The sequence below is a fragment of the Panthera leo genome, chromosome D4 (assembly GCF_018350215.1).
Source record: "Panthera leo isolate Ple1 chromosome D4, P.leo_Ple1_pat1.1, whole genome shotgun sequence".
Taxonomy (NCBI): Eukaryota; Metazoa; Chordata; class Mammalia; order Carnivora; family Felidae; genus Panthera; species Panthera leo.
Window position 1 is genome coordinate 69,626,886 of NC_056691.1, and position 13,323 is coordinate 69,640,208.

A 13,323-nucleotide genomic window follows, 5' to 3' on the forward strand; every position below is an offset into this window, starting at 1 on the left:
TTTATTCATTTGGTTTTGAGCAAATTCAACTTTTACTTATTGAGTACAGTCAATCATCAGGAATGTCACTTAGGGTACTGTGCTAAAGATAAGGCTGTGGATACATCACATGTGGGATGCAGAACCTCAGCTATGACCCTGAATCAATCTTTAACAAGGAAGAAAAAAATTTAAAAAGCTTGCATTTTTCCCCCCTGTGGCATTGACCTGTAGTTAACTCTCAGCAGCAATTCACAGGATTCACACATTCACACATTTCCTCCTCCACTCCACCCTCTTTCATTCCAGAATTACACAATGCAGAACTGCAGAACCGATACATTTTTAACAGGGTTACTGTGAAAAGTTACCGTTTCTCCAAATCACAACTACTTTCCACCTTGCTTTTCCACGGTGGACTCTCTTCCCTGTACCTACCACTAGCTGACCTCATCACTGTTTCTGGTCTCTAGAGAGAACACAGCATATGGTGTAGCTAAGGGCGCTGAATCTGGAACCAGGGTGCCTGGGTTCAAATGCCAGTTTGACATTTACAGTTCAAAGTCCCAGGGGAAGTTACTTAGCCTCACTATTCCTCAGTTTCCTCTCCCATATAGTGAGAATAAACACATATCTACCTCATAAGATTGCTATGAGAATGAAAGGAATTAATATTTACAAAGTGCTTAAAACATGGCCTAACACATCACACACGTTTTGTTAAGTACGTGGATCAAATACTATCAAGCTGAACTCCAACCGCTCTCTTATCTCTCTCCTAAAACTGCTCCCCTAGTTCTCATTTTGGGTTGTGGTTGTACTGGTGGCATTCTTTGGGGGAGGAGGGCAGTGCAGACATCATTAACCGATCCTAACCTTCCTTCCCGGTGGTCAGGGCCTCTACCAGACAAGGAAGGGAAGAGGAAGGAGCAGTGTCAGCTGTATTCATTCACTGTTGGCTTAGCCAGGCTAAAAGTGAGCACAGGTAAAGAAAACGGAGCTGTTTATTTAATCAGCATAACAGGAATCTAGAGACACGTGTGACTGCTATTTTTAAATATGTGGAGGGCTGGGATGGAGAAGAGACAGCATTTAAAATTCTAGGGAACAGCTACAGGCGCCCCATCACTGAACATGTTGAAGCAGGAGCCTGGTGACCAGGTGCAAAGGATGCTGTAAGAAAGAATTTTTTTTTTTTTTTTTTTTTTTTTAATTTAGAGTCAGATAACCTTTAGGATTCCCAGTGCTTCTAAAGTCTTGGCAATAGCAGCGTGAGTCATCAAGACGTTACAATCTAGTTGTGAGTCACACATCGCCAACGCGCTCCTGAAGGCACAGAATTCTTCCCTCTCCACGGAGCCTGGCACATTTCAACAAGATCTAGGTGAGGAATTCTAGCCCTCAGGCTGCGTAGAACTCGGCTCCCAGGAACAAAAAGTTCTCTAAAACTCGGCGCGTCAATTAGCTGATTCCGGGCTTGTGTTATGACCAACGAATACAATAAAGCATACATCCCAGACGGGATTTGGGGCAAAAAGATGTGCATCCGGATCAACTATCAGACAGTGCTTCACCTCACTCCAACGAGGCCAGACAAAGGGCGCCTGAAGCGAGCCGGCAGGTTAAGGGGCAGGGGCAGGCAGGGTGGCCCGGGGTGCCCGGGAGCCCAGCGAGCAGACACGCGCAGGGAAGGGGACAAAGGCCTCGGGGAGCGCACGCCGGACTTGGAGGCCGGCAGGAATGCCCCAGCCGGAGCGGCCGGCAGTCGCGGGGTGCACTGGGGATGCAAACGTGGGGGGCCTCCGGGGAGCCGGGGATGGGGGAGGGCTTCGCGGGCCCGGGGGGAGGGGCAGGGCTAGCCGAGCGGGTCCCGTGGGGCAGGCCGGGCGGCGCACCTGCCTGCCGGGCTCTCGGGTCGGCGGGGGGCTCCCCGCCCCTCAGCCCAGGCGGCCTCCCCGCCGGATTTCGGATGGTCGGGACCAACGCCGCCGCCGCGGCCGAGGCGGGCCCCCAAGCCTCAGACGGGCCGCCCGACCCGACGCCGCAGTCCCGGTGCGGAATGTGGGGCAGCGGCTGCCTCCCGCCGGGCCCGACCCGGCCCCGGGGCCGTGCGAGCGGCCGCCGCCATCGCGGCCGCGGCCGGAGGGAGACGAGGGGCGGCTCCGGATGCCACTTTACCTGAGAGACCAGCGGGAGCAGCGTCTGCTCCACCGAGCGAGTTTTGATCTCGAGTCCCGAGTCGAAGGCGAAGCCCGACGGGCCGGCGCCGCCGACGCCGGCCGGGCCCAAAGAGGCGGCCATAGCGCTCGGCCCGTCGCGCAGCCGGGACACCGCGCCACTGCGGGCCCGCCGCCCGCCAGCCAGCACGCCCGCGGCGGCGGCAATGCACCCGCGCCGCCCCGAGGCCCCGCCCCCGCGGGGGCCACGCCCCCCGGAGGCCACGCCCCCGCGCGCTCGGGTCTAGGGTTCGCCCTCTCGCCCTGCGAGAGGGTCAGTCTCTGTCCCCCTTCCCCGCCCCGTCTCTCTCTCTCTCTCTCTCTCTCTCTCTCTCTCTCTCTCTCTCTCTCTCTCTCTCTCTCTCTCTCTCTCTCTCTCGCCAGGGCTGATTAAACCAGACACCTGCCAGGCTCCCACGGCCACGTGGCCTCTTACCGAGGCAAGGACAATCGTCCCTAGCAAAGCGTTTCGTCCTCCTGATAGGTGACTGGTTCTAACTCCGATTCCCACGATGACTTATGGAAGCTGAGCTAACTGGTAGAGCAGAACCACAGTCAGGTGCGTAGGAAGGGTCTTCTACCCTGAGACAGGAATTCTACCGGTAAAGCGTCTTTCTGGAGCTTCTCCGGAAGGTCCCATTTCCCCCTGCTCCCCTTCTGACCCTTTCTCATAATTTGGGCTCGATTGAGCATGAAACATATGATGATGCAGTCTTAAGGAGTACCTGGGTACTTGGCAAGGAGACAGTGATTTGGGTATCTTTCAGGCTACTTTTCAAAAGGAAATTAACTAGAGCATATGGGAAGCTTCATCTACTGTTCAACACTTTTACATTTTAAAACTACTTTTCAGAATTACTTTTCCTAGGGCTACGCCAGAGCAGTTTCCTAATAGCTGTTTATTGACTGAAAAGATCGGTCAGCTCAGTTGGTTGAGGCTCTGACTCTTGATTTTGGTTCGGGTTGTGATCCCAGGATCATGAGATCAAGCCCCATGTGGGGCTCTGGGCTGAGCCTGGACCCTGCTTAAGATACTCTCTCTCCCTCTCTTCCTCCCTCCCCCTTCCCCCTGCCCTTCTCCCCTACTTGTGGGTGCTCTCTCAAAAAAAAAAAAAAAAAAGACCATTAGTGTATATTCCTGGTTAAACTCACTTAAAGGTAAAGCTATCCGGGAGCCCCCGCATGATCAGATGGGAGGGAGGGCTGAACACCCCTTTCCTCAGGAGTTCCAGAAGCAAAGCCAAAAAGGCAGCTGTCAGAAACACACCCAGTGAAGGGGTCCTAGGCTCAAGCAATAGACTGAGAAGCATGGAGAAATATTTGTGAACTAGCCTATCTGCCAATAAGCAACTAGCAGAGTAGAAAATAATCCGAGGCTGGTGAGTCCACCCTTTCACTTTTGCCAGGATCATTTCTCCATCGATGTCAGATTGATGAGCAGAATACCACCAGCCCCAAGTGTCAGAGGCTCCTTCGCAAGCACTTGTTGAAATGTGCTTCCCATGTGGGGGTTCAACTCCATCTGCCAGTGCTGCACGTTTATCTTTGCTGTTGAAGATAGCCATTAACATGGGCTTGTTTTCTTCATGCAAAATGTGCAGTTCCTTTAACCAGCTTTTCCTCGGATTCTTACTCCCCAGCCACTTACCTTACCAGGCCACCTTCACGAGTGCACTGAGGGCTCCAGCCTCAGCGTTGGACCTTTTCACCTCTTTAAGGTGCCCAGCATCCACTCTCCAGACACATCTTCCCTTATGTAAGTTGCCCATATTACATAAAAATTCAGTGTAGGCATTGGTGCCAAAGGAAAATATTTAAGGCCTAAGTAAGAGACAGATGTATTCGTGAAAGTTTCACTTCACTGAAGATCAAATTTCTCAACAGAAATGAGACTAAGTTTACCACCTGATTCATTTAACACTAGTAATTTTATTTCAAAATATAAATATTTCACATGTACAAAGAAGTTACATCAGTAGGTTGTCAAAGCAAGTTAAAGCTAAGAAGTAGGCTCTGTGTGAGAATAAAGAATATGTATTGTATTTGAACAAACTCTTTTTGCCTTCAAACCATCTCTACTTTGCCTGAGAATGCAGAGATGATACCTTTCCAAAAGTTAAATAGGCAATTACAACTATACACCCAGTCTTGGTTTTAAAATCAAATGGTATCTGAAATATCCTCCAGTCACCCAAACAAGGGGCACTACAAAGGACAGAAAAAGGATCTTCTTTGGGATAGCTATAATAAGAGTTACACTTTCTGGGCCACTGCAAAAAAAAAAAAAAAAAGAAATAGGATTTGATAATAAGCCAACATGTTATTTGAAGATTCACTTCCACACCTTTCATTTTAAGATATAAAGCAAGAATTAAAATAAGAAACCAGGTGTGGAGGAAAGAACTCTGGACTTGGAGTCAGAAGTTCTGCAAGTGAATTCTGGCTCCATAATTTTGTGGTATAAACTTAAGGGAAAAATCACAAAAAAAAACCTTTCTGAGCCTCCAATGCCTCATTCAATAATACTTAACACCTGCCTATCTCACAGGGTTGTTATGAAAGCAGTCTGAAAACTATAAAGTGACATACAAAAGCATTATTAAAATGTAATATCAATACACCACCACTATATTTGCACATTAATAGATTCTTGAAAAACTTGCAAAACTAAACACAAATACTGATTTTACACACCATAATAGGTGGAAAAGAATCTCTATACTTTATGTATAGCTCTGAACAGCAAATATGTTTTCTTTCTGGTATCTCATTAAACTCTGAGATTTATTACAGTTTACATGGAACCATGGTAATAGATTTACCATTCAGGGTTTCCATTAAGGATGTCTCCTAAAAGAGCTGTAAACTTCCTCGAAAGCCATGTTTCCCAAAGGACAAGAAGTCCTTGGAGAAGCTCTGCTAAGAGGGGGAGGGCAGGGGAGCAGTTTAAGGTCAAGTAAGTCTAGTAAAGTCTTTGTCCCCTCATAAATTCACAATATTTAACAGCAGGTTTAAAAACTCTAGGAAGTCCCACCGAAAGGAAACAAACTCAGAATTCCTCAATTTTAATTGACCATAGAGTCCCTTCCCTTCATATACACTTCTTATAACATCTAATAACATCCCTTGGAACTACTGCCATAAGGAACACGTTTTTCCAAAAGCTGCTCAACCAAAAGGGAAAGGGAAGAGAAGTAGAACATGGGCTAAGAGAAAAACAAAACAAAACAAAACAAAACACTGGGGGCACCTGGGTGACTCAGTAGGTTAAGGGTCTGACTTCAGCTTAGGTCATGATCTCACAGTTTGTGGGTTCGAGCCCTGCATCGGGCTCTCTGCTGTCTGTGCAGAGCCTGCGTGGAATTCTGTCTCCCTCTCTCTCTGCCCCTCCCCACTCACTCTCTGAAAAGTAAATAAACATTAAAAAAAAGAGAGACAAAAGAACCGCATTCTACTCAGAATTGTTACTAGCTCTGTGCTAGAAAAGCCTATGGATTTTTCTCCCCTAGAAAAATGACAGGATCACCTAATTATAGAAGGCCCATTCTGGCACAGAATTTTTATGACTCTAGTAGAGAGAACATCTTGATTTACAATTCTTTTGATTATTTTTAAACTGTCAAAAAATAACTGCTCAGTGGTTTCAGTTACCATGTGCATATTTTTGCAGGTCCTCAATTAATGAATATATTTTGATGGCAATTGTGTAAGGACAAAAAATGAATAAAAAATCAAGTACTTGGGGGCACCTGGGTGGCTCAGTCGGTTAAGCGTCCGACTTCGGCTCAGGTCATGATCTCGCAGTCCATGGGTTCGAGCCCCGCGTCGAGCTCTGTGCTGACAGCTCAGAGCCTGGAGCCTGTTTCAGATTCTGTGTCTCCCTCTTTCTCTGACCCTCCCCTGTTCATGCTCTCTCTCTCTCTGTCTCAAAAATAAATGTTAAAAAAATAAAAATAAAAATAAAATAAAGTACTTGCTCTTAGCTGGAACTAACACTTGGAAATATACTGCCATAGGCTATTTCCAATGTGAAATGCCTACTATAATACTCTTGTAAGGGTCTCGAAAGACCAAGAGAGGAAACTGCCAGTCAGGACCAGAGGATGGGAAGTTATGAAGGGGTTTTTCCTATAAACCCTGAGGTTGAGAGCCCTGGATAGCTCACTAAAATTCCTTTGCTCTAATCAAACCCTTCATGGCCTGAATCTCTGAGTATCTCTTGCCCAGTAGTGACACATCCTGAAGCACTAAATGCAACCAATGTGGGAACTAGGGGTAGGATTAGGGTCACAATGGGTATTTAAGACCAACATTAGCCAGAGGACCTCAGCTGCAAGCCCTTTAGCCACCCTTTAACTGGAATATGCAGCTGCTATTTCCAAAGGTTCTGAGTTTAAATACAGCAAGCCTCCATTACACTTCTTGACCTTGTCAAGAGTCCGTCTACACCAGTGTCACAAGTCACAGGAAAATTCTGCCAGCTAACTACCTCTAATGGAAGAGAGTGTTAGGAATCCTCACAAATTTAAACATAAATAAGACTTGTATCTCAGGCAGTCTGACAAGAGATCACTTCCAGGAACAGAGAATGTGACAGGAATTTTGGAACCGAAGAAGAATTTATAGGGCATGGAGTTTATGCTAAAAACCCTATACCTTATTCTTTCTCAGAAAAGAGAGGAGCACATCTGTGTGGAGACTTTCATTTTCTCCCATCCCCTGATTTGGTTTACAACTGAACTAGTGAATATGAACTTAAAACTAATCTTTAATGAAGCTATAAAATAAATGTAAGACATTGTGGTAAGATTTCTGGATCCGTTTTTACAGAAGCCACTTCATCAATGCACTGTCCGCTCCTAGGGAGACTTTTTCTGGGACAAACCCTAACTGAGAATCGGGGACACGTCATTTCTGAGACCAGAGCTCGAGACTCGCCCCTTTTCACACCACGTGATCTGTGTCCTGTGAAACTTCTGTAAACCCTCTTCACTATATCCAAAGAGATGTGTTTCTCTGTTTGGGGGTTCCAGGAAGACGTCCTAGAGCTGGCTGACTTTCTGAGTCATTACGCGGTCGCTGGAGCACTGGGGCAGTTCCAGTCTCCTGATGAGGACTGTGTAGCACTCTGGGGGTACCTCTGCTCCTGATATTTCAGGTGATATGATGTCATTGTCAATTTTGGCAGCTCTAAAATCTTGTCTTAGGGCTCTAAGTTCCCTTCTTTGATCCTGGTATTTATACCAGTAATTATGACCAGCAACAGCCACACATTAGCTCAAGGTTAGTTTTTTCCGTAACACTTCATACAGCTAAAAACACTTTAGAGGAACATAATTTGTATATGCAGATGAAACTCACTGTGTATATAATACTTCTCTCTTTTGACTATGTGCCAACTATAGCTATAAACTTAACCAGCATACAATTAACAAAAACAAATATGATTTCTTTAAGCCTTTTAATGCAAAAATTTCAATTTTAGTAACGCACATGATGTGGCCAAGATTCAAGGTGAGAGAAGGGCTTCTTATGATTGCCTGTGGCACCCCGTACAGTACTTGGCATGGGAACCAGAGCTGGCAAACTCTTGACAAGTTTTCCTGAACAAATGACTGAAGAAAAGCAGAAGTCAGTTAGTGGCCAAAGGAACACTCAGTGTAACATCAGATTGTGACAGTAAAAATAAGAGACCTGCATGTAGTCTAGTGTATAAAGTCAAGCCCTCACAGTAGCCTCTTTCCTAGATGGACCTAATTTCTTAAGTAATATCAGAATAAATTTAAGCTAATTATTATTAACTATGCTTTAGGGAGACAATGTTTTAGAAAAAAAAAAAAAAAAAAAAAAAAAAGACTTCCACCTTCGTTTTCCAAAGGGAGGTCTTTGATACTTAGGAACCCTTTCTCCTCCATATTCCCTTGGGGACAGATAAAGAGCCTAATGATTGCATTATACAGTGGAAAGGGCACAGAGCTAAGAGCCAGGTTCCAGTCCCAGCCTTGTCATTAACTGTAGGACAAACACTAGGAAAACTGTGGAAGATACTGGAAGAAATGTTACAGTACAGCACGGTCTGCAGACTATCAAGTCAGAAAGATTTGAGGTAAAAATCTTACTAAATTTTTCTGAACCTTAGTTTCCCCGTCTGTATGAAACAGTTCTAAAATAATATAAAGCTACATGAAAGCTGATGGGGAGTGGCTGTGAAAAAATATGCGCAAAACGACTTGTAAGATATAAAGCGCTATGCTGGTTATTGTGATATCTGAGATACTTAAAAAAGTCATAATTCAACAAGCCTTCATCTAGAGTCTTATGTGCAAGGCACTGTGCTAAGTGATGGAAAAATACTACATAAATGTAACATTCTACTGCTAATAAGTAACTAATTGGCAGAATTTCAAATAAGCAAACAGGGATACATTCAACAACTCAGAGAACTGCTACTCCTGAGATTTTTCACTTAAAGTATCTGGAAAGAAAAACTGAACCACAATGTGAATTCTGTCATACTGTTACCATTAATAGCAGCTTAATCAGTATTTTACTTCAAAGTGGTCAACCAAGTTTTAGAAAGTTGGTCATAGTGTAATGGTGGATGGAAGGAAGAGAAGGGGGGGTGGGGGGGGCAGAGACAGTCTTTCTGTGTCTCCTATGGCTGTAACACACAACTAACTGACATTCAAATAAGCCACCCCGTCTTACACTTAAGATTTGTTCTTTCTTACAAAGGGGACCATACACGGTGGAAGAAGGGAAGACGACTCCTTTTTCCTGCTCAAGAAACTGCAAATTCAAAAGTGAAAACCCTCTTCATTAAAAAGTGACGACCATAGAAAAGTTTAAGAACAGATTCCTTAAAGCAGGAGAAAATTACACTGTAAATACTTTTAACAGCAGGTAGTTTAGGGCTCTTGAAATAACTTTATAAATACATATTATAATAATATAGATAACCAAAGTGGGAAACTTCAAGCCATGGTACCAGTGTATAAATCGAAACTCTTCAAGCCATCCTAGCAACAATTAAGTGAGCAAACCACAATTCTGAGCTCTAAAGCCGTGCTTTAAAATGGAAAGCACCCCACAGCGAGCTCTCTCTTGTCCAGGCATTCTGTAGGGAAGGCCAGGAGGGTTCTGCTTCTTTTCCGGGCTCTGCTTGCTAGGCACGGATGAAAGGACAGAAGGCCACAGCTGAGCTGAACTCACTATCAAGACGGAGCCTCCTACAGAAATCACTGCGGGGGAAACCATGTCAGTCTACTGAAGATTTCAGATCCTCAGAAATATCATGAAAAGTCCTGAAGGAGAAAAGAGGAGAACGATTAGTTCTGCTTTTGGAAAAGGGATGGGGGGGGGGGGGAATAAAACCAAAGAGATACATGAAAAAACAAAACAAAACAAAACCAAAACAGTATCCAACCAGTAGTTAGTTACCATAGAACAATATCTTATTTTTATAACCGGAGAGCCCTGACGAGGTCAGACAGTCACTATTTTTTGCTAGGACTTTCACTGAGTATTACTTCAAAGTCTGCTAGTTATCTCTGTTTTTGGTAACAAGAACTCTAGTTTGTTGCTGGGTCCATGGTCTCCCTTCCAAGATGATTTCCCCAGACTCCTAATATCTGGTCTGGCTGGATGTGGCCTGCTACATATCCAAGGTGCTGACCTCAGGACTGCTGTAGCTAGCTCACCTCTGCTCCATCATTTACATGCCCAGGCTAGAAGGATGTCACCCAGTCAGGTCTGTATCTGCAGTAGCCAGGTCAGAGTTTATCAATGATGTGCTCAAGAACCCATCTTACACGAAAAGACCTCATGCCAAGGCTGGCAGAACAGGATTCAAGACTAAATGTTTGTGGGACAGTCATACGAGCCCCAGACTGCCTACCTCTGGCTTCTTTTGCCTAAGAAATAAACCTTTGGCTCACAGTTCTAAGTCACTGTTATTTTGAGTTCTGTTGACGGTGGGGTTTCTCGCTTTTTGTTTTTCTGCTTACATACAGTCAAATCTATCTTAAATGATAAAGAGACAAAGCACACATGTATCACCCTTTCAGGCACAAGTGATGTTGCTCCTTTACAACATAATCACCAACTAGGAACTCAGAAAAATAGTTAAGTTAAAATGTTTACATTTTTCAGAACAATTCTCAAGTCTCCAAGTTATATCAATTTGCAGCCACATCACTGTAATATGTTGAACCGTCTTAGTTTATCCGTCGAATAAAGCCCATTTTATTTTCATACCTATAACCAAGTGTTGGTTACTGTAAACAGATTACTCAATGTTCTCATTACAAATGGACCCAAAGTAGACTGTAAGGAAACTATTCCAAAAAATTCAGAGACCAATTCAGTTGTAGAAACAAAAGATGACAAGAAGTTGTCATTGGGTGCAGATACATAAAGCAAATAATCTGAACTTCGGCTTCAGTTCCACATTCATGCCACCTCTCTTACCCCTTTTGCCTTATTCCTTTGTTTTCTCAATGTTCTTTTCACACAATGAGGAGGGCCAGCGGGGTGGAGCAGAGGTAAAGACTAACACTCTAGCACGAGCTACGAAGTACTTCAGAATCAAGAGGGCACAGGTAGAATCTTAGAGAAGAGAGATTACATTCAAGGATGCTCTGTTATCTCCAGGCTGCCTCACCGGTGGGCGCCCTAACCCCTCATCCCTCCAACACGCACCCCTAACTAGCACAGCTCCGCTTCCAAAGGAACAGCTCTGAGGAGTGGACAAGCTTCCAGGCTATGGCTTTGAAAGGGTTTGCATGTGTCGTGGCCAAACTCACAATGTTAAATATATGCTGGCAGGTCAAAAAATTGGAATGAATTTTGTTTCCTTAAATATTTTTTACACTCTGAATGAAATCCCCCAAAACAAAGATTTATATACACACAGATTTTATATGTGTTACTATCTCTCCGCACATCAAATTGGGGTTTCTCAACAGCAGCACCATCAACATTTCTGTGCACTATTCAGATGTTTAGCACCATTGCTGCCTCTATCTGAACTTGTGACAATCAAAATGTCTCTATACATTGTCAAGTATCTCCTGATGGGAGCAAAACTCATGCCCCCCCCCCCCCCCCCGCCCACCCCCCCAACCACTGCCCCTAGCTGACTATGTGTCTATTTTTCACAATCTCACCTAAATTTGTGTTCCTACATTTGCGTACAGTTGTCTACAAGCTGTCTCAGATGACATGAATTTCATAAATAGTACTCAATTTAGGGACCCCTGGAAAATCTTTAAAACCAATAACCCAAAACTGGCCAATATTAAAAGGCAATATGCAACAAACAGGTTTCTAAATTCATCCTGTGACATCTTTTCACATTTCTAAGATACCTGCAAATTTGAATCTCTGTTCAACTCCTCTAAATTGTGAATGGAAATTTCTGCCTCAGGGCAAAGATGCATGAAATAAGATTAAGAGTGTGGTTGGCCTGGTGACTGCTTTCTGTTGACAAGTAAGCTTAGCTGTAACCTTGAAATTTATACCTACTATTCAGTTCAGCCCTCAGGCCAAGAAGGCCTCCAAAAGGACCCAGAAAAAAGAAAACAAAGTGAAGCAAGCTGAGAAAAGTTATCTACAGTTTTCTAACTCAACATTCTATCTTCTCTAGATGTTTTGAGTGGTGATGGTAGGGGAGTGTGTGCGTGAGGGTAGGGGGTAGAAGCCTACAGAACACTGATATTCAACAAACCTGTATATCTCGGAAAACAAACTCTCTAATCTAGCAACAAAGAAATGATTTATTTCGGTCCTCATTGAGAGGCGTTGAGCTAACTAATCAGCAGGGCTCATTAAACTTGAACTTCCTAGAGTAGGAAGAAACAAAGGGAGAATACTGCATTGACAGTATTTCTAGAAGAGTCCTACTCAATCATCTAAATACAATATTCTTTTCCAAACCATAAGGATCATTATGCTAAGAACTACAGTGGTGGGGGCGCCTGGGTGGCTCAGTCAGTTAAGTGTCTGACTCTGGATTTTTCGCTCAGATCATGATCTCAAGGTTCGTGAGACAGAGCCCTGAGTCAGGCTCTGCACTGACAGTACAGAGCCTGCTTGGGATACTCTCTCTCCCTCCCTCTCTGCCCCTCCCCTGCTTGTGCAATCTTTCTCTCAAAATAAACAAACTTAAAAAAAAAAAAAAAAAAAAAACTACAGTGGTAAGATTTCTCATATAAGAGCAAGAAATGCAGAACAGGACATGTGCCTGGAGGGACAGAGACTGCTATTAACATTTTACAGGTCCTTTAATGGCAATGGAGACTGTGTGGTGTGATTTCTCATTTACAATCCCTGGCTCCTTGAAAATGTTTCTGAATCTTCCTCCCTCAAAGTTTCAGTGAGATTTTTAAAAATTCCTTTATGTAAATGTTTAAACTTGTTCTGATTTAACATCTCAAGAGCTGTTGACTCCTTTCTTCCTAGAAGTACAGAATAAATTTTGGACATTTAAAAATAAAAAGCTTTAACTGACTTAGTTGGCCTGGCATAGCTGAGTGTCTATTTCCTAAACTCTCACTTAGCACACAGGTACACAATCGTGTGACAGAGCACATGTCATCACTATTATGCACATCCCTTCCTTTCCAACTAATTTGGAACACAGCTCTAAGGCTGGGCTTCACTGTGTTCCATCTTTCTTTATCAGCCTCAAGGTGATATTGCAAAAATCTTTTTATCTGATCTGTTCTTGGTTTCACTAACCTATGAATTCACCAAATGTTCACTGGGCATTTTCTATGTGCCGGACGTCATGCTAAGAATGGTAAAAGGGTGGCAAACAGATGAGACATAGGGCCTACTTTGAGAAAGTTTCCTGGCGACTAGGAAAGACAATTAATTAAACCTACACAAATATAATGTGTGTTAAGTTCCAAGAGGATAAGTACAAGATGCTGTGGGGTGAGGAGACCATGAAGCAGGGACATCTTACCTAGCCCAGAGAGTTCTGGCAATGTTTCTCAGAAGAAGAGTACTCTGAGGACAGGCCACGGTACCGGGCTTGGCTGGAAAGGGTGTGGTATTCTTTACAAAGAGGGAAAACATGTGCAAAGATGACAATGACTTCAGAGAACTAAAACAAGTTCAGTAT

The 13,323-nt window shown here is 44.0% G+C and overlaps 2 protein-coding genes across 2 annotated transcripts in view; both read right to left on the reverse strand.

The window, feature by feature from the left end:
* The window catches only part of CTNNAL1 (catenin alpha like 1), a 62,832-nt gene extending 60,487 nt beyond the window's left edge, over positions 1 to 2,345 (reverse strand). Inside the window, exon 1 of the mRNA XM_042911824.1 lies at positions 2,158 to 2,345. Coding sequence (XP_042767758.1) covers positions 2,158 to 2,280 — 123 coding nt within the window. The 5' untranslated portion in view covers positions 2,281 to 2,345. The remainder of the gene's footprint in view (positions 1 to 2,157) is intronic.
* A 5,294-nt stretch (positions 2,346 to 7,639) lies between these two features.
* Positions 7,640 to 13,323, reverse strand: part of TMEM245 (transmembrane protein 245) — a 97,719-nt gene continuing 92,035 nt past the window's right edge. Inside the window, exon 17 of the mRNA XM_042912380.1 lies at positions 7,640 to 9,499. Coding sequence (XP_042768314.1) covers positions 9,454 to 9,499 — 46 coding nt within the window. The 3' untranslated portion in view covers positions 7,640 to 9,453. The remainder of the gene's footprint in view (positions 9,500 to 13,323) is intronic.